General features: G+C 39.5%; 1 protein-coding gene across 2 annotated transcripts; it reads left to right on the top strand.

Annotated features, from left to right (window-relative positions):
- BTG3 (BTG anti-proliferation factor 3) lies at positions 2,273-21,049 on the top strand. 2 transcript variants are annotated; one of them, XM_021068172.1, is made up of 5 exons: positions 2,273-2,416; positions 7,341-7,519; positions 12,071-12,208; positions 17,641-17,848; positions 20,376-21,049. In XM_021068172.1, exons 2-5 carry the CDS (start codon positions 7,347-7,349, stop codon positions 20,613-20,615), a joined length of 759 nt encoding a protein of 252 aa, XP_020923831.1. In that variant the 5' UTR covers positions 2,273-2,416; positions 7,341-7,346; the 3' UTR covers positions 20,616-21,049. The 2 variants fall into 2 exon arrangements, with proteins under 2 accessions (XP_020923831.1, NP_001090986.1); NM_001097517.1 differs by lacking the exon at positions 2,273-2,416 and adding an exon at positions 2,901-3,145 and having other exon boundaries at positions 20,376-21,044.

Raw genomic sequence — 25,606 nt, 5'->3', positions numbered from 1 at the left:
AGGAAAGTAGATTCAATTTCTTTTAATTCAGCCAAATGGTAAAGTCCTGGAAATTTCTGAAGAAATATATAGAAGTGTTTTTAGAATTAAAAGGTTTTAAATCCCACTTGGTAGACCTCCAATGGCCCTCAAAGGCTGCACAACTTCCCTGATGTTGTGTGACAGAACTCTGTCCACTATAAAAGTGATGGTTTTGTATTCAGATTCAGGATTGACATGTGAATTGAAAAAGAGTAGATGAGAGTGTTTTCAATGCTGAACTTCTCTGAGTTCAAAGGAATAACATATTTGAAAGAGTTACAGAGTTACTTAGTGAAAAATAAGTTCTGATTTTGGAAGCTATTCATAGATTTTGGCGATTGTGTGTTGTGGTCTCTGAGACTTTGGGATACTACCACAAGATGTGTGTGATTGGCTTGTTTTCAAAAGAAACAGCTTGTGCTAAAAGCAAACTACACCTATTAACACACAATCATAGTGATAACGTTGAAAAGAAATTAGCTGTGAAAGGGAAAATACATATTAATGTGTAATTGAATCAACTCTGTTCCTCTCTTCCAACCTCCTAAAGACGAGGGTCCTGACTTGAGACCAACTCCTTTGGGTTTTTGTGATTCTGAATCAGGAGGAAAGCAAGCTAGGGCAAAAGATCTAATGCACACAGCCATGGTTGGAGAAGAGCAGGGTATTTTGAAAGGCAGGCATACAAGCATCTACCTTGTGTGAGAACAGTGAATGAAGAGAAAGGTATTTAAGATATGTTTGTTATTTATCTGCTTTGAAGTGTTCAGAGGATGAGCTTTTTTGGAGGGTTTTTTTTGGGGGGGGTCTTTTTAGGGTCACACCCATGGCATATGGATGTTCCCAGGCTGGGGGTTGAATTGGAGCTGCAGCCGCTGGCCACAGCCACAGCAACACCAGGTCCAAGCCTCATCTTCGACCACAGCTCAAGGCAACACCAGATCCTTAACCCACTAAGCTAGGCCAGGGATGGAACCTGTGTCCTCATGGATACTAGTCAGATTAGTTTCCACTGCCCATGATGGGAACTCCCAGACCATGAGAATTTTTAAAAAGTTACTTTGGGAGTTCCCGTGGTGGCACAGTGGAAATGAATCTGACTAGGAACCATGAGGTTGTGGGTTTGATCCCTGGCCTTGCTCAGTTGCCTTGAGCTGTGGTGTAGGTCACAGAAACGGCTAGGATTTGGCATTGCTGTGGCTCTAGCACAGGCCAGCAGCAACAGCTCCAAGTGGACCCCTGGCCTAGGAACCTCCATATGCCTCAGGTGCAGCCCTAAAAAAAAACAAAGGGCAAAAGACAAAAAAAAGTTATTTTGAAATTAGCTATCAGGTATTTGCCTGTGTGTTTTGAACATAGTACTGCTCTAAGACTGGACCATGTGGATGACAGACTTATAAACATCATACAAAATACTAATCTATATTATGGAAATTCTGCACAAGTCACTTTATGTTAAAATATTATCTCTCACAAGGAGAAAATGTTAAATAAAAGGGAATGCACTTCAAAAAAAAAAAAGCTATAGAAATTTATGCACAAATTCTGAGTAATGTTTGTCACTGCCTAGCTATTTTATGATATTGTAGAGAGAAAAACCTTCATCAATAAAATAACCTGAGAATGAAAACATCTTCATACCTCCTAGAATAGACTAGGGTGTATGTACCAGTATCTTCTTTAAACTGACCAGTAAAGTTTATTGTACTGTTTTGGGAATTGAACATTTTTTTTTTACCACCAAAAAAACTGACATTTTGAATTATAAAGAGGCTCTACTCACCGTTAGTAGTAAAAATTTAAAATATTCATAGAATGGGGCCAAAAACATGCTCCCAGACCTAGGGGGCAGTGAAATATCTGGTCAATGTATAACTTGAACAGTCAGTTCTTGAGTAATTTACAATACGTTTTGGCTAGAAACAGTGAAGGCTAGCACTCTTTTTAATTTTTAAAAAATAGTAGAAATATTTTGTATTTTTCTGGCTTGTTTGATGTATTAAAGTGCTTTCACAAAACCAATAACGCGGTGCCAACTCAATATAAAAAATTGGAAAGATATTTCTCCTTTTCTTCAGAAAGTTAATGTACCTATTCCATCTTTGTATTTACTCAGAGATTAAGCTTTATCTGGAAGTCCTTGACTAGAAGTCTGGGAAACAACGCTTGGACTTTGAACGTGTCATTCAGCCGACATCCCTGGAGCCCCTCCTTTGTTTAAGACACGGTACTCAGTGCCAGGCTGGGACACAACAGTCCACAGGAGGCACTCGCTGCACTGAGGGAGCCACCTGCCCGAACTGTGAAGGGCCCAACTAGGACTTCTAAACAAACTGAAATATCACAGGGCGCCTGCATCGTTGACGTGCTCGTCATCATCACAGCAAAGAAGAAGGTCTGTCCACAAAAACAGTCTCCCTTCCGTCTAATGGCCCAGCACCCTCCAACCCGCCCAGAAACCCCGGGTCTGGAGAGATGGACCGCTACAGAGGAGGGTCTAGCACTCGCCCTCCCAGCCTTAGGGTGTCAGGGTGCAAGGTAACAAGGAGAAACGAGAGGTGGAAGCAGAGGCCCAGGCAGCCGAGGGGAAGGGGCTCATGCGACCCCTCGAGGCGCTGCAGCAGGTAGGGCGGGTTGCCTAGGGACCGCTCGGCCCTCAGCTCCAGGGCAACCCGAGGAGGAAAGCTCCCGACGCCGGGAACCTAGCCGTCGGACTGAGCGTCTGCGCCGCGAGTTATACAGCCGAAGAGTGCGTCGCTGTCCGCCCCGCGTCTCGGGGGCGGGGCCTCAGCCAAGCTCCGCCTCCTGCCTCTCCCCCCAGGAGCGCGAGCCGGTCCCGCGCAGCGCCAAGCCTTTCCCGGGTCATCGCCCCTCCCCTCTTCCGGGCCGCGAGCCCCCCGCGCGCCGCTTCAGAACCGCGCTCGTTCGCTCGCGCGCGCCCGCCCTCACTGCGCGCGCTCCGCCGCCCGACGACGCGGGAGCAGCACGCGCCGGACTAGGCTCGCTGCGCTCCCTGTCGCCCTGCGCCTGCCGGCTAAGGCGGCGTCCTCGATTCTCGGTCCGGAGACGGTCAGGCAGCCAAATCTGTAGTCCGAGAGCGGCGGCGGCGGCGGCAGCAGCATTGGTGAGGAGACCGGGCCGGGTGGAGGCGGATATGGGGGGGGCTGAGGGCATCGGGAGGAGGGTGGTCCGGGCGCCCTTGCGGCCACGTCGAAGGCTCGCGGGCGGGCGGCGCGCGGGGGAACCGGGAGGAGCGCGGGATCGAACCGGTTTACATGGGCTCCGGTCCGGCGCGAAGGAAGGGCTGGGGACTGAGGGGGGGGCAGCCCGCAAGGACCCTCAGCGGCATCGCGACGGAGGAGACGCCGTCTCGAGGCTCCTGCCACGTTTCCACCGCGCGTTACCTTCCGCACGGGGTGGGCGACAGCCCGGCGCCTTCCCACCCCACCCCCCTTCCGTGTCCGTGGGTTTTCTGGAGCCGCGACTCGGGTTGCTGTCAGAGGGGTCGCGCCTGAGGGGAGCCCGGTCCTCGAACCCAGGGCCATCGGAGGCTCCGGAGCCTGCTGGGGGCGGCGAGCCCCGCCAGGCCGTTCGGGGGGAGGAAGGGGACGAGGCTCCCGGGGCCCTGGCCCTGAACTCGGGGAAAACCGCGATTGCAGAAGTTGGACGCGCTGCAGGCCCTTCTTCCAGGAGTGGGTAGAGATGCTTGATGCCTACTCACCTATCACTCTCCAAGCCCAAGCGGGGTGCCGAGCGACCGGCTCTGATGGGTCACACACCCCAACTCCCGGCCCCGGGGGAGTCCCAGCTCCCGGGGTCCAGAGCCCGCCTGGTATCGCCGCGGAGGCCGGGCAAAGGCTCATCACCCCCTAACCCTCCTCCCGCCCCCCTGCCCCGGGGCCAGGTCCCTGCTTTCTCCACCTTGGCAACGTCTGTCACGCGGGGCACTTGCTTCTAGAAACGGTCGCGAATAGCTTTTCGTGACAAGGGAGGGAAAAGTACAAAGTTATAAACTCCTGGAAGGCAGGGCTTGGTTTTCCTTTGGGTTCTCTGCGCGCCGCCGGGAGCAGAGGAGCCTGTGGAACAAAGTAGAACTTGAGGAGCAGCCGCCGTGGTGACTACGTCCCAGGATGACGTCACCGTGCGATATTTAAAATGGGAGCTTTTCGCTCCGAGTGTGGGCGGAGAAATTGAGGCTACTTAACTCCTGGCGCCTGAGGTCTTCATGGCCCTCCTTGCTTCTGGTTTCTCTCTCCCTGACTTTATAACTCTCCCCTCTAGAAGTACCCCTTGGGTCCTCCTAGAACATTGACTAGTGGGGGTGGGTTAAATTGTCAGCTATTCCAGGCATCATTCCTTCAAACTGAAGGGGAAAAAAAAAAGTAATTCCATATGACTCATCTTGTGTTACAACCAAAAGCAACCACTAAGTGGTTCTTTCCGTCCTTTCTTCCTTTTATTCTTTGATATGAAACGGGGTTGGGGGGGAGGAACAAAACCCGAAACTCAGTTATGTAGAACATAGTTGGTGAGTTTAATGATGGAGGAGAATGAGCTAGTTAGGAATTGAATACATTTCTTTAGTGTGGTTCCTTGTTTTCTTTGGTGGGGTGGAGGCTAATGTAGTTCCATCAGCAACTTTCATCCTAAACCATATATTAAATTGCAGTGGGTTTTCTTTTCCATCATAAAGTGGTAGAGTATAAATATAGCTTTATAAGTGGAAATGGCTGACTTTTTTCAAGAGGAAGCTGCACAGCAGTTGTTGAGGCCTGGGGTTGTGTGCAGCTCAGTACCTGGTGCCTCGTAGCTGGCTACAGAAGGTGGATTTGGCATTCTAGTGTTCCAGGAGGAAGGTTTGGGTATCTTCCCATCTAGGATCAGGATGGCTGTGGCTGCCAGCACACCTCTCAAATAACATATAGAATTTATTTCACACTGAGATCCCTTGTTTGAGTTTTCACAAGGAGTATGCAGGAATCATGCAAAAAGACTTTAAGAGCGGGTTTGAGAAAAGGAAGCTAACAGAGTCCGCTTTATTTTTTAGATGTGGAAGAACACAAACAGTATGCTAGGTTAGTCATTTTTTTACACCAAACATAGCAGGGGCTGTATATCTTTAATAATTGGCCCTGAAAAGGTGATGTTGCTTAGTAAATGCAGCATCTGAATAACTCCAAGTTACTTACAGCAGCCAAATGAATGAGCTCATCGTGTAAAGACAGAATATACATCGAAACAATCCCAGTACGGGTTTTTGCCTTTATGGATTAATCAATGATAAATCAGATCTGACATTTAAAGAGTCCTTCTTGAGGCAGTTCCAAAATGCAGCTGAATCTGTGATTATTTCTTTTAGTTTGATTTTCTGTGGATGACCCTGAGTTTTTATATTTTGATAGTGTGGGGCTTTTTAAATCATATTTTTTAGGTAACTATATCACTGTTCCTGAAAGAATGCTTACAGAAACTCGATATTGGAATTTTTTCTTTGTGTATAATACCTTTATTGAAGTATAATTCACATTCTGTACAGTACACTCATTTAAAATGTATAGTTTTTTGGGAGTTCCCATTGTGGAAATGAATCTGACTAGGAACCATGAGGTTCCAGGTTCGATCCCTAGCCTTGTTCAGTAGGTTAAGGACCTACACCATATGCTGTGGTGTAGGTCAAAGACGCAGCTCCCATCCTGCTTTGCTGTGGCTTTGGTGTAGACTGGCAGCTCTAGCTCCAATTCAGCCCCTAGCCTGGGAACCTCCATATGCGGTATGTGCAGCTCTAACAAGCAAAAAAAAAAAAAAAAAAAAAAAAAAATTAAATTAAAAAAATAAAATGTATAGTTTTGGGGGGTTTTAGTATACCACAGAGTTGTACAACCATCATCACAGTTTGAGGACATTTTCATTACCTCAAAAGGAAATCTTACACTCACTGACATCACTCCTCCTTTCCCCCCATCCTCCTTCCCCCTAGGCCACTAATCTACTTTCTGTTTATATAGATTTGCCTGTTCTGCATATTCTATACAATTAGAATCATCAATATTTGGACTTTCGGCTTCTTTCCCATAGCACAGTGTATTCAGGTTTCATACATGTCGTAGCACGTATCTGTACATCATTTCCTCTTGTTGCTGAATAATATATCACACTTTATTTGTCCATACATCAGTTGATCAGCATTTATTTTGTTTCTACTTTTTGGTTTTTATGAATAATGCTGCTATGGACATTTGTGTACAAGTTTTTGTGTGAACACATGGTTTCATTTCTCTTGGGTATAGAGCTAGGACCTAGTAGAATTGCTGGGTTCTGTGAGAGCTATATATCTAACCTTTTTAGGAACTGCTAAACTGTTTTCTCTAGTGGCTCTATAGTGGATTTTAAAGTGGACTTTTTTTATGTTTCAAAGTACAAGTTATTGGAGTTCCTGCTGTGGCACAGTGGGATAAGAAGAATCTGACTTCAGCAGCTCTGGTTGCTGCAAAGGTGCAGGTTCATTCAGTCCTTGGCCAGGTACCATGTGTTAAAGGATCTGGCGTTGCCACAGCCACATCATAGGTTGCTTAGGTCACAGCTATGGCTCAGATTCAATCCTCGGCCTGGGAATTTCCATATGCCATGGGTGTGGCCATTAAAACAAACCAGAATAAGTACAAATTAATTTCATAGAATTTTATTTATTTCTCTATGTATGTATTTTAAAAATTTTTTTTAGGACCGTACCTGCAGCATATGGAAGTTCCCAGGCTAGGGGTTGAATTAGACCTGTAGCTGCTGGCCTGCACCACAGCCACAGCAACTTGGGATCCAGGCCACATCTACAACCTACACCACAGCTCACACAATGCCGAATCCTTAACACACTGAACGAGGCCAGGTATCGAACCCTCATCCTCATGGATCCTAGTTGGGTTCATCACCACTGAGCTATGACGGGAACTCCTATCTCACAGAATTTTAAACTTGAATTATTGTAGCTAAATAGTCACACATTTAGTAAAAACTACATAGTAGTATCATTGTAGTGCTTCTCTTTGAGTGATAGCTCTGATTTTATTTAGTTAATAGCAATTTGGTGTGCTCTCTTTGGTGAACTTGTTTATATAGCTAAGTGATAAGATTCTTATACAGTATTTTATAATAAGGTCTTCATGGCATAAATTAGTGACTGTTACTCCAGATATGAACCAATGAAACACAAGATAAAATTGGAAGGAGAAGTGGGGGCTGTAAAGGAGGGATATTTCTCAGAACTTTATCTTCCAGTTTTGATGTTTTGAGTTTTTTTGAGAAAAACTATTTTATCTTTGCAGAGAAATATGAAGAACGAAATTGCTGCTGTAGTCTTCTTTTTCACAAGGCTAGTTCGAAAACATGATAAGTTGAAAAAAGAAGCAGTTGAAAGGTTTGCTGAGAAATTGACTCTAATACTTCAAGAAAAATATAAAAATCACTGGTATCCGGAAAAACCATCAAAAGGACAGGCCTACAGGTAAAGGATAAGCTTGGACAGTTGGATTGGATGAAGTAAAGAGCTCCTCAGATAAGTGGCAGGACAGGACTGAAGGGTATCCATTCCATGCCATTCACATTTTATCTACAAAATACGGAACTCTGAGGTGTCTTGGTATTTCTTCCTTCTTCATTTTAAAATACAGGTATTTGTTGTTGGGGTCAACAACAAATGAGGCCAGTACTGTAGGCTCATGGGAGTTAGTCTTGTGGTTATGGTGTAGCTCCTGAGTGTGTTTCTTTATGTATCACAGGTAGTTGAGGGTTTTCACAAGTCTAGAGACCCCCCCAAAAACTATCATTTAAAAGAGGGCATTTATAAGAGTTGAGGCAAATTAGTTCCTTGTATCTAAAGTAAATTACATGTAACATATTTTCGGTAAAAATAAGTTTTTTTGGCAAATGAGAACTAAGATTGTTAAATACCTAATATATTCTTGACTCAGGAATAATTTCATATGTACTATGCATAATTCATTGTGATGGAAACCAGTGTAACTATTTTATAGATAAAGGTAACTTACCTATGATTCACAACTGGTAAATATTAGCTCTGGGATTTGAACTCAGGTCTGACGGACCCTAAATTTATTTTTTTTTAATGTTTTTTTATTCGGACCCCAAATTCTTATGAGCCTTCTCTACACCACAGTCCGACCACTGCCTTGTCTCTGAGAGTGAAGGCAGTTCTCACTGCTAGCTATCTTTTGTACCCGGGTTTATAAGTTAACATTTACAGCTTAAAGAAGAGCAGGCTCCTGCAGAACATGTCCTGGCATGTTTGCTCACTCCTTAGTATTTATGTGACTACTTGGGAACCTGAGTTGAGAATGTTCTGCTAAACTCAGCTGTGAAACTATGCCCTATTTGTGGATGTGACCAAAAAAATAGAAGTGCAACAATAGTGAGTATCAAAAAATATGTAAATTTTTATTTATGCCTATTGCTGCCCCAAAGATTCCTCCACAAATCAGTGCTTCACAGGAGTTCCCATGATGGCGCAGTGGAAATGAATCCTACTAGGAACCATGAGGTTGCAGGTTCGATCCCTGACCTTGCTCAGTGGGTTAAGGATCTGGCGTTGCTGTGAGCTGTGGTGTAGGTTGCAGGCATGGCTCAGATCTGGCATTGCTGTGGTTGTAGCTGTGGTGTACGTGGTATAGGGTGGTTGCTACAGATCCCATTAGACCCCTAGCCTGGGAACCTCTATGTACAGCGGTGGGCCCTAAAAAGCAAAAAAAAAAAAAAAAAAAAAAAACTCAAATCAGTGCTTCACAGCAAAAAGAACTTCCTTTCAGTCACTGAGCTCTTACAAGTGTAAAACTATTCACAGAGTTTACATGGGAGGTAAAAATATGATTTGTTTAGTTCTCATTTGCTAAAAGCCAGGTGAGCATGTGATCTGTTGAAAAGAAGAATCAAAGTAATTGATGTGTTTTCCTTGTCATTTTTATCCAGAGAAGTTTCTTAGTGTATTGGAAAATGTGGTGAGTGAAAATAGAAATGTGATGTTCTATCTAAAGCAGACTCGAGTTATTACTTTATCCTCTCACTTGATTCTCTGAATTTTTTTCTGCACATCTTCATTTCTGATAGAGTGAACAGCTTTTGTGAATTAGAACTGTTGAGGCTTTTTACACTGATGTAATTGACATTGGGTGAAGGCTTTCAAAAGTGCCAAGCCACCATACTATTACTGAAAAAGAAGACACTGTCAAGTAAATGCTTAAAGGTCAGACAGTGTACAATTTCATTTCCATTAATTCTAAAAACTTGAGGAAAAAAGTTAGCCAAACAGGATTAAATTGGCATGTGGTCAGAAGTATCATTATTGAGTCATTTTGAAGCTGTCTTTGAAGTAGAAAACTATTAGAGTGAATGTTGGGTCATTACTATTATAAAAATGAATAGACTGTAGGATTAACCAGAGTTAGTAGTAGTCTCTTAAGTCCATATAGTAGGTTGGACGTGTTCTTTTTCTTCTAAAGTTTTTATAAATTAGTATGTAAGGGCAATTTGGCAATATTGTCAAGATTTTTGAAAAATATTCATAGTCTTTGAAAAGTAAATCTAAAATCTATTCTAAAAGCATAATCAGAAATGCAGACAAATATGTATGAATATGTATGTTTCTTACACTTTAAAATTGCAAAAAATTGGAAAGCACTACACTGTCAACATTAAGTAACTGATAGACTATTTTTATGCAATTTTTAAAATCTTGTTTTTGAAGAGTGGTTAATGGGTAAGTAGTCACAGTATCTAGAGTAAAAAAAAAAAGCATAAAATATGCAAATTTTGTTGAAGCAATCTCTAAGCATCTATATTTACATATTTTTTAAAGCTTAGAGCCTACATCTCCCTCACTGTAGACAAAAACACATATATCTGTGATTTATCTCCTTAGGCCTAACTGCTTTTGATCCTGGGGCACAATGGGACTTTTGAATCAACCTACACAAGTTAGAGTCTGTAACATGGGACCATCTTATAGAAAGGGACAAAAAGTTTAAAATCATTTTTTTTTAATTCAGAATTTGCTAAATTGTTAATGGTAATGTTAAGACCTATGCAGGCATAATAGGGTGTTGTAGCTAACTCAGGATCTTGTGAAAATTTAAAAAATTAACACAGGCATGACTTGTTTTATTGTGCTTTATGAACATCACAGATACTTTTTTTACAGATTGAAGAGTTTGTGCAACCATGCATTGAGCAAGTCTGTCAGCACAATTTTTGCCAACATTTGCTCACTTTGTGTCTATTTTGGTAATTTTTACTATATTTCAAGCTTTTTCATTATTATTTGTTATGGTGATCTATGATCAGTGATCTTTGACACTACTATTGCAAAATAGTGATCTTTGATATTACTCGCTGAAGGCTGAGATGGTGGTTAGCATTTTTTGGCAATAAAGCATTTTTTAATTAAGGTATGTACATTGCTACTTAGACATGTTATTGCACACTTAATAGACTACAGTGTAGTATAAACATAACTTTTATGTATACTGGGAAACCAAAAAACTTGTGTGGCTAGCTTTATTGTGGCACTTGCCTTATTCTTATGTCTGGAACCAAACCTGCAATACCCAAGATATGCCTGTACCTGTAAAGCATTTTAAGAGACTCTCGATTGCATAGTAAGTTTTCAGAAAAGGTTATTATTATTTAGAAATATATATTAGTTGTAACCTAATGAGAATTTTTTCACTGTTTTAAATGAAAATTGACATCAATTAATAAAACAATTTTTAAAAATTTAGGTAGTGCATTCTGTTGATGTTACTGTATTTAGTAGTATAATCAATATTTGTCAATTAGCTTATATTTTCCATATTTTAAAGCTTTGGGTCTGAAGAAAAAGAAAAATGACAATCTATTCTCTTGATTGATTTCTTAGTTGTAGGCAGTAAATGTTTTTCTTGTAGCTAACACTTTTGTGTGTAAGCAGAACACTTATTTAACAGGTATTTTTGCATTCATACTGAGAGCTGTCTTTGAGCATTCCCTTAGGTAGCTGTTATTATTTCCTAGGTTTTTAAAAAAAAATGAAACAAAATCTATTGGTTTAGAAATTTTTTTCACTCATTTTGACAGCTATTAAGAAAAAAAAGAAAACCCTTGAATAACAGAAAGTAAATTAAATAAGCCAATAAAACTTTTGGATTTTATTTTAATCTTAAGTGTGATGAATGGTTCTGTGTCTTTGTGTATTTGGAGAACCATTATAGGTAAGGCAAAAGATACCCTTCTTAACACTTACTTTATTATCTGAAATATATAAGCAAGGTAATGACAGGTCAAACCTTGTCACAAGAATTTTTTTTTTTTTTTGTCTTTTTGCTATTTCTTGGGCCGCTCCCGCGGCACATGGAGGTTCCCAGGCTAGGGGTCAAATCAGAGCTGTAACCGCCGGCCTACGCCAGAGCCACAGCAACGTGGGGATCCTAGCCACGTCTGCAACCTACACCACAGCTCACGGCAACGCCGGATCGTTAACCCACTGAGCAAGAGCAGGGACCGAACCCGCGACCTCATGGTTCCTAGTCGGATTCGTTAACCACTGCGCCACAATGGGAACTCCAAGAATTTCTAAATATTACTTGAAACATTAGTTGAGGTCTTTTGTTAGTTGGCAGTTTTGTCATAATAGAAATTTGGCCTATTAAAACTTTTACCTTCAAAGCTGTAAATAATTTCATGCAACTTTCTTGCTCCTTGCTAATTTAATGTACATGGGAGGTTGAGTAGTTTCTGTGTGAAGTGAGGTAAAGCCAGTTCTAGTGAATTCCCTGTGCTCACATAGGGTGCCCTCTTCCTTCAACCAGGGTGCGTAGCCTTGATGGTGTTTCTTCTCCTTTGCCTTTCCCCTCTTCACATTTGTTAGCTATTTAGGAGAGGTATTCCTAGATTCTCTGCAAGGGTTTATTTTATTTTTTAAATTCATTTTGGCAAATACTAATAGATATAACCAGGTTTCTGATAAAAATTTATTTAAAGCTGTTAACATCACTCCACTTTGTTGTAGATGCATTCGGGTCAATAAGTTTCAGAGAGTTGATCCTGATGTCCTGAAAGCCTGTGAGAACAGCTGCATCTTATACAGTGATCTGGGCTTGCCAAAGGAACTTACTCTGTGGGTGGACCCCTGTGAGGTGTGCTGTCGGTGAGTTCTTGAGTTGAGTGCTGAACTCATTACCATGCTGGAACTGATTTTATGAAATCCTCTCAGGTACTGCCTGCACACGTGTATCTTTATGGTCAGGAGCTGGTCATCTGGCTTTCTCAGATGTGAATTTTGTAAAGTATTCTTCTGGAGGTAATAGTGAGAGACTGATTACCTTCCTGTTTCATAGCTAAAGAAATTCAAAAACTGATAGAGTAGGATTTTTTTAAGAGCTTTACCAAGAAGTTTATTATAAAATTAAGATACTTAGGACTCTCTATAGGTCATTTATTATCTTTCATTGGCGGTGCCCTTATCTTTCCCCTTTTCTAATTAAGAAAGGCACTGATCCCAAATAATACTAGGTAATAATTCTTGGTTAATCTGTGTCTATTTGTTTTTACTCTTGCCTACCTCTCCCTTTCCCCTTTTGGTTTTTAAGTGGCTGAGTGATATTTTCATAATGGAAATTATTTCTCAACCAATGAGCAGAATTATAAAAGGTTAGTGTTAGGTATGAAATCTCATAGAACTTCATTCATTCTAAACGAACATGACATTCTGCTTTCAGGTAGTACAGAGTGTGTTTTGTGCTATAATATGTACAAATTTGCAGTGGTTGGACAAAGGAGAAAGTTACTCCCTCTACTGGAGTATCCATGGAGGATCGTTTTCAGAACCTTCTCTCCCCCTCACACACACCCAGAACCACAAACCTTATATACTCAAGTCCTTTATATAAAATGGTGTAGTATTTGCATATAATGTATGCACAGCCTCCCATATACTTTAAGTCATCTCTAGATTATTTACAATACAATGTAAGTGCTATGTAAATAGCATTGAATTGAAAAAAATTCAAGTTTTGATTTTAGGAACTTTCTGGATTTCCCTTCCCCACCCCCAAATTATTTTGATCTCTGGTTAGTTGAATGCACAGATGAAGATCCCATGGATACAGAGGGCTGACTGTATTGAGTAGGTGATACTTGAACTGTATAGGGAATGATGAGTTGCATTGACTGGATGAAAAGTTAGGAAGGACATTGCCAGGCAGGAATCAAAGAATGAACAGATTTATTGGAAGTCCCTGCAGGTGACTTCCTACAGCTGTCCCTTCAGGGTATTTCTCTTTTGTTTAGAGGTATATAGTTCACTCATTGATTGCAGAGGTGCTTTTTGATTCAGCCCTAATGTGTTCCAAAGGTGGTCATAACCTTTGACTTGATTTCCCAACAATGAAAGTGGAAGTGAAGACATGTTTTTGCAAAAATACATGGTTATTCTGAAGCAATTTTCTGGACCACCTTGGAGCTTCCTGACGTATAAGCTGATGGCTTATAAGCTTATTGCTTTGGGAAACCAGGGTGGGTAGTAAATTCTCCAGCACTTTCTCAGAAAACGAAAGAACAAGATATCTCAAGTTTTAGTCTAAGAAGTTGAAGACTTAGATTTTGAGACTAATTAAGAACTGTAACTTTAGGCCAGGGTCACACTTTGTAGACTTTGACCACTGAACCTTGAAGTGTACAAGAAATAGGTGCCAAAAAGTTATCATATTGAATTACTTTTTTTTTTTTTAGGGCCACACCCCAGGCATATGGAAGTTCCCAGGCTAGGGGTCTAATCAGAGCTGTTGCTGCCGGCCTATTCCAGAGGGATCCGAGCCTCATCTATGACCTACACCACAGCTCACGGCAACGCTGGATCCTTAACCCACTGATCGAGGCCAGGGATCAAACCCGCAACCTCATTGGTCCTAGTTGAATTTGTTTCTGCTGCGCCACGACGGGAACTCCCTGAATTACTTTTTTAATATTATTTTTATTTTTTCCATTATAGCTGGTTTACAGTGTGCTTTTTTATGAGGCCCACACTTTGATCCTGATTGACTTATGTAATTCACAGTAAAGTTAGTTGTGTAGATTTTTAGCCCACAAAAAAATTAAGCTGTATTTGAAAGGGGATTGTTCATAGTGCAGTTGGCCTTCTGTATCCAAGGGTTCTACATCCAACTTTAGTTCAAAAATATTTAGAAGGAAAAAATTCAAGAAAGTTCCAAAAAGGAAAACTTGAATTTTTTCAATTCAAGTTAACTATTTACATAGCATTTACATTGTATTTACAAGTATTTACATAACATTTCATCGTATTAGATATTATAAGTAATTTGGAGACTATTTAAACTGTATTGGAGGGTGTGGTGGTGTATGCAAATACCATGCCATTTTATTTAAGGTATTAAGGTATTTTATTTAATGCCATTTTATTTAAGGTATTAGAGCATTCATAGATTCCCAGTGGGGAAGGAGGCGTCCTGGAACCAATCCCCCAATACTGTAATCATAAAACTACCAAAAAAAAGTCATAGTCCGACAAAGAGGCAAGAACAGAAAAGCTAAAGAGTTGACCCAAATGTATCATCACACCATCAAATAATGAATATTTAATACAGCAATCTTAAATCATTAGGGCAAATTTTTCTGTATCCAAGGATGTTTAAGAAGTCAAGTATAAAAATATTTTCAACATATTTATTTTAAATACTTAAGCTAAATCTTGGCACCTGAAGATAAAAGCTTTAGTTATGTGCACATTCTACTTAAGTGGATATTTCATTACTTGACGATGCCAGTTAATGAAAAATAAGTCTTTGCTGTCAATAGCCTTCTAATTTTATATTTGATCAAAAATTAGAGTTCCATTGTGGCTTAGCAGTAACAACCCAATTAGTATCCATGAGGGTGTGGTGTGGGTTTGATCCCTGGCCTCACTGTGGGTTAAGGATCCAGTATTGCCATGAGCTCTGATGTAGGTCACAGATGCAGCTTGGATCCCGTTGTGGCTGTGGTGTAGGCTGGCAGCTACAGCTCTGATTTGACCCCTAGCCTGGGGACTTCCATATGCCAAGGGTGTGGCCCTAAAATGACCAAAGAAAAAAAAATTGACTATGATGTGATTTTTTTTTTTCACAGCTAACAGAGATTACCAGAGTATGGGTGCTCATTCAATGATGTTAGAACCCTAGAAAGAAAAATATTTTAGTAATTGGATAGTGGTGATTACTATAAATTAATAGAGGAGATGTTTTTTTTTAGTGCATTTGGACCAAAACTGGAAATATTCTGAAATTTAAAGCTGATCTGTAATTGAATATGTACCTGAGTCTTTAAAAATAACAACTTATTGGTATGTAAGAGACTAACTACAGTTATGAGAAAAAAAATTGAAATGTAATCAAAGAGAACATTCTTCATAGTCATAGTTATTCCATGGATAAATATTGGAAGAGTGCAAAGTGTTATTTAGTTAGAAAAGTTATCACCAATATTTGAGAAGATACTGAATAGATAACAGATCTTTCCTATAAGAAGGCCTGCAAATAACTTGCAGCTTTGTTATCTACTCAATATTCTACACTTCTTTTTTTTTTCTTATTTGTAATTCCTATAATCCTTTCTCTTCCTGATAAAGAGTATTAGATACTATTGATTGGTTTCAAATTAATTCACTTGGCCTTAATGTTCTAGCAGTGTGTCATTATAAATTTAAAAGTTGTCCATTACTAATTCCGAGGAATTAACTGCATATTCTAATGTTACAGTAATATAGTAAGCAGCTTCACTTACCAAAATACTACTAACGGGAAAATGCAGAACGTAATTGAACTTGGATATTGAAGAAATCTGAGTTAATAAAGCCGATCCTTCAATTATTAGATATCTGCCCTTGATTTATGTTTCTCTTTCTATAGAGGCAGGGATTTTTTTTTCCCCCCTTAATTTTCTGCCTTTCGATTTTGTTTGAATTTTGACTCCATTAATGGGCAAAACTGAAGTTAGGCCTAAGCCTGTTGTTAATATTGCTGGCAGTAACATATGAATTAACTTTTGATTATCAGAATTTTTTTTAATCTTTGAACCTAGAGAGGACCAAGGGATAAATTTCCATTACTACAACCCAAGGCTAAGTCATCTTGAAATTACAGTACATGAATTCTGTGTTGTGAAGAATTTACCCAATTGTTCAGCCATCTTCTGCTGAGAGGAATCACCAGCTGAAAACCAATCATTATCCAGCTAGCTCCAGTCTCCTCATCCTGCAGATAGGAAACTAAGGCTTAGAGAGATTAAATAACTTGTGCCTGTTCACAGGCAGCACCAGAACCATAAACAACTCCTTTTATGAGACAGACTGAAAAAGAATAGAAAAAGGAATGTACCATATTTAGATTGCATTTATGGCCCTATCCAGCCCATAAGAATGGAAGACAGCACAGTTGAAAGAAATAGAACTCACCTATGAGACTACTTGATTTCCATTTAAACTTTCAAAGGCTTTGCTGCAGTTAAGCCTTTTACTTCATTGTAGATATCCTGATTCATAAATAATTTGAGACAAGAGTTAATGCTGGAAGTGAAATTAATTGGCATCATAGACAATTAACCCTATTTTTAAATTGAAGTTGTTTTATGTTTCTTAAGCTTAGAATCACTTTAATTACATGTTGTGTAAGAACTGCTTTACAATTCATTTCCTTTGTCCTAACACTTAACTGGAAATTGCTTCATAGTGTTTATGTTGTGCAACCTATTTGAATGGATTTGTGGGTTTCTCCTTTGTCCTCTCAATGAAAACTTCTAGTTTTACTGTGTGTTACTCTATTTTCCCTCATTGCAGAATTTATTTTCCTTTTTTCTAGTAACCAACAGCCAAAGTTACATATTCTAACAATTATTTTTCTTAGATCAAGACTTTTAAAATGTTTTGGAAGGATATAAAGGTTTATCTTAAAAATTAAGATGAAAGGTGAGCACTTACTATGAGTCTCTATGAAATGAGCAGTATAATTCAAGCAAAATCCCTTTATTTTCCTCTACAGTAGTTTTGTCTTGCTTTTTTCTCCTTAAGCCTCAACAGTTGCCTCAGTTCTCATTTTTGTCAGTGTGGATCTAGGAAACACAGGCTCCTTTTTTATTTAATCATGGCAAAAGTAAATCACATAGGGAATGTCTAGTTGATTTGTGGCTTGAATTACTGGGATCTATAATACACTGTCAGTTTAAAATACATTAGAAAGTTTTACTGTATGACCAGTTTCAATGGTACATACAAAAATGTAATCAAAACAATGAATTTCTCTTTGATATCTTTAACCAACTCTTTTGGTTAGGTGGCAGTAGAAAAGAAAATTAGAAGAGAATGAGGTCACTTTTTATTTGTACTTTAATAGAACAGAAGTAGAAAATTGTGGCCTGCCTCTTGACATGGAGCCAGGTTAGGATACTGTATGTGTAGAATCAAGTCCTGGGAGGGTTCCTTCCTTGCCTGGAACTAATGGCATGTCTAGACGTGTTCATTTGTTTTTATGGATATTTCTTACTTTGTTGATGTGACTTCAAAGTCTATAAGTTTTTTGTTGTTGCTATTAGGTATGGAGAGAAAAACAATGCATTCATCGTTGCCAGCTTTGAAAATGAGGAGGAGAATAAGGATGAAATTTCCAAGAAAGTTACCAGGGCCCTTGATAAGGTTACCTCTGATTATCATTCAGGATCCTCTTCTTCAGATGAAGAAACAAGTAAGGAAGTAGAAGTGAAACCCAATTCGGTGACTGCGACCCCTAGCCCTGTGTACCAGGTAACTGTGAAGTGGTTTCATATTGAAGGTCACGAACAGGGCTTGCAAGGTCTTTCTGGGGTGGTCCTGTTCATATTGCTTGCCCAAGGGTTCTGATTTTAGATTCTGGATCACAATTCTTGCCTTTCCACACTAAGGGGAAGCTACTTCTCTGAGATTAAAATAGGCACCCTAAGTCATTTTATCCAAGATCAGCTTTACTACTTGATAAATATATTTCAGAGTTCCTGGCACAGCAGAAACGAATCCATCTAGTATCCATGAGGATGTGGGTTTGATCCCTGGCCTTTCTTGAGTGGGTCAGGGATTTGACGTTGCCGTGAGCTGTGGTGTAGGTTGCAGATGAGGCTCAGATCCCAATTTGCTTTGGCTGTGGTGTAGGCCAGCAGCTCTAGTTCCTATTCAACGCCTAGCCTGGGAACTTCCATATGCCACAGGTGCGACCCTAAAAAGCAAAAAGAAAAAAGATAAGTATATTTCAAAAATAATAGAAAAAATCATGATGATAAAACATTCTTGATGTTATAAAAATTCTATCATTAAAAAAAATAGCTACTCGGAATTCCTGTTGTGGTACAGCAGAAACGAATCCAACTAGTATTCATGAGGACACAGGTTCCATCCCTGGCCCAACTCAGTGGGTTAAGGATCTGGTGTTGCCGTGAGCTGTGGTGTAGGCCAGCAGCTGCAGCTCCAATTCGACCCCTAGCCCGGAAATATCCATATGCTGCATGTGCAGCTGTAAAATGCAAAAAAAGAAAGAAAGAAAAGTAGCCACTCTTTTTTTTTTTTTGTAGTCTTTAATACTTGCAATTTGTACCTTTGAGTTTTAACTTTCATGCTGTTCTCTCCCTTTCTATGATTAAAGAAAAACTCACTAAATTACTTATTTTTTCACTGATGCCAAAACAATATCCCTTTATTTGCTTTAACATTTAAAGAGTTATGTAGGAGTTCCTGTTGTGGTGCAGTGGGAATGAATCCGACTAGGAATGAGGTTGGGGGTTCAATCCCTGGCCTCACTCAGTGGATTAAGGATCCCACGTTGCTGTGGCTGTGGCATAGGCTGATTAATAGACCCCTAGCCTGGGAACCTCCACATGCCGCTAGTACAGCCCTAAAAAGGCAAAAAAAAAAAAAAAAAAAAAATTTAAATTAAAAATAAAGAGTCATGTAGCTACCATGCATGCACTTAGATTTGTATACTTATTATTTATACCACACATACCAAAGAACATTTAATATACTTTAAAAATTCTTAACATGACGGTACTATTCAACAGGAAATACTTTTTTTTTGAGCCGTGCCCAAAATGCAGAAGTTAGCAGGGCAGGGATCAAACCCACCATACAGCAGTGACCCAACAAGCCACAGCAGTATCAACAATGGATCCTTAACCCACTGTGCTACCAGGGAACTCCAGGAAAATATTTTAAGTAAAAAAATTTGGGGAGTTCCCGTTGTGGCGCAGTGGTTAACGAATCCGGCTAGGAACCATGAGGTTGCGGGTTCAATCCCTGCTTTGTTCAGTGGGTTAAGGATCTGGCGTTGCCGTGAGCTGTGGTGTGAGTCGCAGACCCAGCTCGGATTCCATGTTGCTGTGGTTCTGGTTTAGGCCAGTGGCTACAGCTCCGATTAGACTCCTAGCCTGGGACTCTCCATATGCTGCAGGAGTGGCCCTAGAAAAGGCAAAAAGACAAAACAAACAAAAAAACAAAGGTCATTATGTATTGATATGAATGTCTCTGAGATGTATTTATCAAGTGCAAAAAGCAATGTACAGAATTGTGTGGGTTTTTTAAAATATGCATATAGCTGTATACTCAGGTATATTCATAGACTATCTCTAATTTTGTCCCTTTTGGATTTTCTGTCATGACTACAGTGCTATTATATAGAATATAAATTTTAAAATGCCCATGCCAAGAGCATACTAGAAATGAGAGAACAATGAAACTCATAGAGTATAGCGTTCTGAGCAGACAGGTCTGAAACTGCTGATAACATTTTGAATAATGTGAACTTGTTGTCCCACTTGATTTATGGGATAACCTAAGACAACATCTTAGATTTATTAGAAAATGTTGAACTGGCTACATTAGAATTACCTGCAGAGTGTTGTCAAAATACCTGGCTTCTATTCCTAAGATTTTGTTAATATTGTTTAGTAGACCAAAGCTGGGTCGTGAAAGTATTTAATAGCTTCTTAGGTGATTCTATAGCCAGCTGTGGAAACTAAGGGTCTTTATGAGCTTCCTTCATTCTGTGTTTTAATCTTTTCTGGTTGTTTTAAAGTGCTGTGTTTGAGTTTATTCATATTCATTCATTTAGAAAACTTTGATTGATCACCTATTATATTTGAGGTTTTTAACGTAACTGAAGGACTGTCCCTTAGACCTACTCTTAGGGTCGTGGGTGAGTGATTTTGTTTTTCTTTAATGAGTAATATGGAAGGTCACCTAGTTTTTATATAACATGTAATTAATTTTTCCTTTGAATTAACTTACAATTTTCTCTTCCCTACAGATTTCAGAACTGATATTCCCACCTCTTCCAATGTGGCACCCTTTGCCCAGAAAAAAGCCAGGAATGTACCGAGGAAATGGTCATCAAAATCACTACCCTCCTCCTGTTCCATTTGGTTATCCAAATCAGGGAAGGAAGAATAAACCATATCGCCCAATTCCAGTAACATGGGTACCTCCTCCTGGAATGCATTGTGACCGGAATCACTGGATTAATCCTCACATGTTAGCACCCCACTAGCTGCTTTTGATTCTGTTGGTGTCATGTTGAGAGAAGGTAGAATAAGCCTGACATATTAAAAAGTTCTTACTCAAAGTAGTAAAGTTAGATGGGCCAAACCATCAAACTTATTTTTATAGAGAAGTTATTGAAAATAATCTTTCCTAAAAGATATATATGCACTTTAGATATATTGATATAGTTTGAGAAACTTTATTAAAGTTAGTCAAGTGCCTGAGTTTTTAATATTGGACTTGAGTATTTATATATTGTGCATCAACTCTGTTGGATATGAGAACACTGTAGGAGTGGGCAATATGTTCTAGCACCTTTGAGCATTTACTCTATGGAGAGTATGTAAGTTATTTATACACAAGGAAATCTATTTTATGTCATTGTTTAGAATTGCGTGAAATCATGTAGTTGCAAATAAAAAGTAGTTTGAGGCATGACAATGTCTGCTTCTCTTCTATGCATAAAGAAGGGAGAACAAAGGGGATATTCTACTTCTATGTATTTAATTAAATATTTACCAAAGAAAAAACCAAGTAACAGTTACCATTTTTCTTTAAAAAAATTAACCTTTTTTTTTTTGGCCTTTTTTTTTAGGGCCACACCCACGGCATATTGAAGTTCCCAGGCTAGGGTTTGAATCAGAGCTGCAGTTGTTGGCCTCTGCCACAGCCACATGGGATCTGAGCTAGGTCTGCAACCTACACCACAGCTCACAGCAGTACTGGATCCTTAACCCACTAAGCAAGGCGGCAGGGATTGAACCCACATCCTCATGGATACTAGTCGGATTTGTTTCTGCTGCATAATAATGGGAACTCCTAAAAAATTAACTTTTATTAACCATACCATTCCCAAAGACAGTAGTATAAAAATATTCATATAAAAATCTATAATTTGTTAGTAGTAGCTAATTAAAAATACAAATACAAATACAATGAAACCTCTTGCAACTATCAAAGTCATTGTACACAGGATTCTCCTAAGAATCCAGCCTGTACAAATTTTGGTATGACACCTGACTGCTGCTCTACTCTGCTTGTGCTTTTCTTCAGTATGTTAGCCTTCATTAGAAGTCTAAAATACAACTATATGGTATAGTCCTTCAGATTCTTCAGTAGTCTTTCATATTTATACCACTGTAATGCCATCAGTCTTGAACTACATACTTGAACTACAAAAAGATTTAAGTATTTTGATTTTTTCCCCAAAAAATATATTTTAAAAACCTAAGATCAATGTTTTCCCAATACCTACATCTTTAAATTTCTATTCTGACTCATCCTATCAGAAAAATCAAAGCTTGCTTAATAAATTGGATGGCCTGGGCTGTTCTAGATATTCCTGCTGTCCTGTTTTCTGATAAGTTGTTGTTGAAGTATAGACTACCAGCAAAGTGCATAAATCCTAAGGATACATAGCTCTCAAAGGTTTGAAAGTATATAGAATTTAAAATGTTTGCAACCTCAACAGAAAACTTATTTTTAAACCTTAGAGACCTTTAAAGTTATTATACTCTTTGATAAGCCATATGCCGTTTTTAACGTAGTCCTAAATCATAATAGCAACTTTTTTTCCTGAAATACATAGTATGTATTCAAACAAGCATATTTCCCTAGGGGTAACTAGCATCACAATGGAGACCAGGGTTTGCGGGGAGGCGGGGGGGGGGGGGATTGTTTTTGGCCATACCTGTAGCATGTGGAAGTTCCTGGGCCAGGGATCAAACTCATGCTACAGTTGCGACCTGCACTAGAGCTGCAGCAACACTGGGTCCTTAACCTGCTGTGCCACAAGGGAAATTAGTGTTATTTTAAGTTTGAAAAAAAAAATTATTACTGTCCCCTTTATAGGTCCTAGGGAGTTTTGCGTGATAATGGCGGATTTGTGGGCAAGTTGTAAAGGTCGCAAGTTTCAGGTATTTTTATCATGGAGATGGCAGATGGCATTTGTTGTTTGCTCATGTTGTATTTATAAGCTTATTGGGAAAATTGGAATCATAAAAGCCATACTGTTAAGGAGAATATTTTTGGTACATGCCTAGTAACCAGACCTTTCCACATCAGACTACTATAAAATCTCCTGAATTTCTTATTAGTCGTGACAACTAAAGGGAAGTATTAGGGAAAATACTGACTACACATTAGAAGAATTACCTCTAAAAGATGCTGCCCTTTATAAACTATCTACCCTATTTTGAAAAGAGGCTAATAACTTGATAGCCATTTTACTTGCAATGTAAGTCAAACTGCAATAGAACATACAGCCGAATTGATTGAGGATTGAGATGACAAAGCAAACTACCATTCATTGGTCAAGGGGAAAGATCACATACAGAAAATCTTAGTGGAGCACCCTCTGTGGCACAATGGGATTGGTGTCCTCTGGGAAGCACCGGGTTGCAGGTTCCATCCCTGGCCCAGCACAATGGGTTAAGGATCCAGCGATGACACAGCTGTGGCTTAGAGCACAGCTATGGCTTCAATCTGATCTCTGGCCTGGTAATTCCACATGCCATGGGTCGGCCAAAAATGGAGGGGAAAAATTAGTAAGGCTCAAGTTATTAGTAAGGGCTCAAGTTTATCGCAGGACTTAACTCTTTTTCTTAGTATCAAATATTTGCTGATTTACATGGTGTACATGTTCTCAGGTATCCTCTGGAGTTTGTATCCCAGCTGTGAAGCAGTAACATTGTAAGGCTCTAAGGGAAACAACAGCCCTGCATTACAGATGGAGCTTTATGGCACGGACTCTAGAGAATATAGGTGTTAAGTATTTCTAGCCTAGCTAGAGGTTTAATGACTAACTTCTGTACACAATTTTGATGTCATGACTGGTGAGTGAACTTCACTGGGAATTAAAGATTTTGCCAATCATAAGATTAAAAAATGCCCGATGCTGGTGAGAGTATGGGGAAGTAGTCACTCATGTCATGTTATTTGGGCCACACCCACAGCATTTGCAAGTCCCAGGGCCAGGGATAACCCAACTCACAGTAGTTGGATCCTTAATCCACTGAGCCACCAGGGAACTCCCAGACTTAAACTTTTTGAAGGGCAATTAAAAATGTAAATGTGCAGAGTTCCCATCGAGGCGCAGTGGTTACCGAATCCGACTAGGAACCATGAGGTTGTGGGTTCGGTCCCTGCCCTTGCTCAGTGGGTTAACGATCCGGCGTTGCCGTGAGCTGTGGTGTAGGCTGCAGACACTGCTCGGATCCCGCGTTACTGTGGCTCTGGCGTAAGCCGGTGGCTGCAGCTCCAATTCAACCCCTAGCCTGGGAACCTCCATATGCCTCGGGAGTGGCCCAAGAAATAGCAAAAAAAGACAAAAAAAAAAAAAAAAAAAGTAAATGTGCATACCCTAGCAACTATACTTTTAGAAATTTATCTAAAGAAATACTCAAACAAAGGGGTCATTATTTATGTGAAACTGCTCATTCCAAAATTGTCGTAAATGGCAAAAATAACAAAAACCCAAGAGATGAACAGTTAAATAAAATTTGAACATCTATTCAAGAAAATACTGTGGAGGAGTTCCTGTCGTGGTGCAGTGGTTAACGAATCTGACTAGGAACCATGAGGTTGCAGGTTCGATCCCTGCCCTTGCTCAGTGGGTTAACGATCCGGCGTTGCCGTGAGCTGTGGTGTAGGTTGCAGACGCGGCTCGGATCCTGCGTTGCTGTGGCTCTGGCGTAGGCTGGCAGCTACAGCTCCGATTAGACCCCTAGCCTGGGAACCTCCATATGCCGCAGGAGCGGCCCAAGAAATGGCAAAAAGACAAAAAAAAAAAGAAAAAAAAATACTGTGGAAAATATCATGTAGCCACAAACAAAAGTAGATCAGTTTGTAATGACATGGATTAAAATGTTGCAAGTTAGAGAATATTGCAAGTAGGGGGAGAAAAATGTTAAATCTCGTATGTTGCCAATATTGTCTGAAAAAACAAACACCAAATTGTTAACAGTACTTAAATATTCTTAGAGGCAGGGGAAGGGCAGATACAGAGAACTCAGTCTCTAGATATTTACATTGACCATTATTTAACTTTTAAGTAGAGAAGTAAAAGGACAAATATTTTTTAAAAAGCACTCAAGTTTAGTGGATTTATTTTTAGCAAGTACAAATGAATATACATCACTGATAATCAAATTGCATATATGTTTCATGGACAATCTAGTACATTTCTGAATTAAACCACTGCAATGTGGTCAGAAAATTTTGCTGATCATGTTGTGTCTAGAAGGGAATACTCAAAATAAATGCTTGTAATAGAGTGGTAGTATTACATAAGTCTCCAGTGTTTGCAATGGTGTATATGAATTTGTGAGAGAATATGTTAACTAGTACTTTGTGGGAGAAAAGTCCCTATTATTAAGAAAGAGTATTAACAGCAAGATCCTACTACATATAGCACAGGGAACTATATTCAATATCTTATAACCAACCTTGATGGAAAAGAATATGGGAAAACTATACATGTATAACTGAATCACTTTGCTATACACTAGAAAATAATACGATATTGTAAATAAGCTGTATTTCAATGAACTAAAAATTTTTTAAAATATTAAATACCTGGAAATAAACTTTAACAGAAAGTAATCCCATAAAATAATGTGTAAGAATTTGCCATAAGTATAAAGTAACTGACTAGAATATACCATATTTCTAAATTAACTCAATATTACAAAAAAACATACTTTTCAATTAATACATAAAGTTAATATAAATCATAATTAAAATCCCAATGAAAGAAAATTGTTTTGCATGTGGAAATTCCTGAGCCAGGGATCGAACCTGCGCCACAGCAGTGACCAAACCAGTGCAATGATGCCAGATCCTTAACTCACTGTATCACAAGAGAACTCTCTGATGAAATTTTAATGGAACTTGGAAATCTGATCTTAAATTTACATAGAAGAACAATTCAATAACTTTAATTTTTTAAAGAATGGGCAGGTGATGATCATTGTACAACTATAAATGTAATAAAATTCA

The sequence above is a fragment of the Sus scrofa genome, chromosome 13, assembly GCF_000003025.6.
Source record: "Sus scrofa isolate TJ Tabasco breed Duroc chromosome 13, Sscrofa11.1, whole genome shotgun sequence".
NCBI classification, from domain to species: domain Eukaryota; kingdom Metazoa; phylum Chordata; class Mammalia; order Artiodactyla; family Suidae; genus Sus; species Sus scrofa.
This window is presented reverse-complemented; position numbering and strand designations above follow the sequence as displayed.

Bases quoted from the DNA above. Each gene is read 5' to 3' on its own strand.
- BTG3 (XM_021068172.1), top strand. From the start codon at position 7,347: ATGAAGAACGAAATTGCTGCTGTAGTCTTCTTTTTCACAAGGCTAGTT. The intron at 12,209-17,640 runs GTGAGTTCTTGA...TGTTGCTATTAG, and splicing joins CCCTGTGAGGTGTGCTGTCG to GTATGGAGAGAAAAACAATG. The intron at 17,849-20,375 runs GTAACTGTGAAG...TCTTCCCTACAG, and splicing joins CCCCTAGCCCTGTGTACCAG to ATTTCAGAACTGATATTCCC.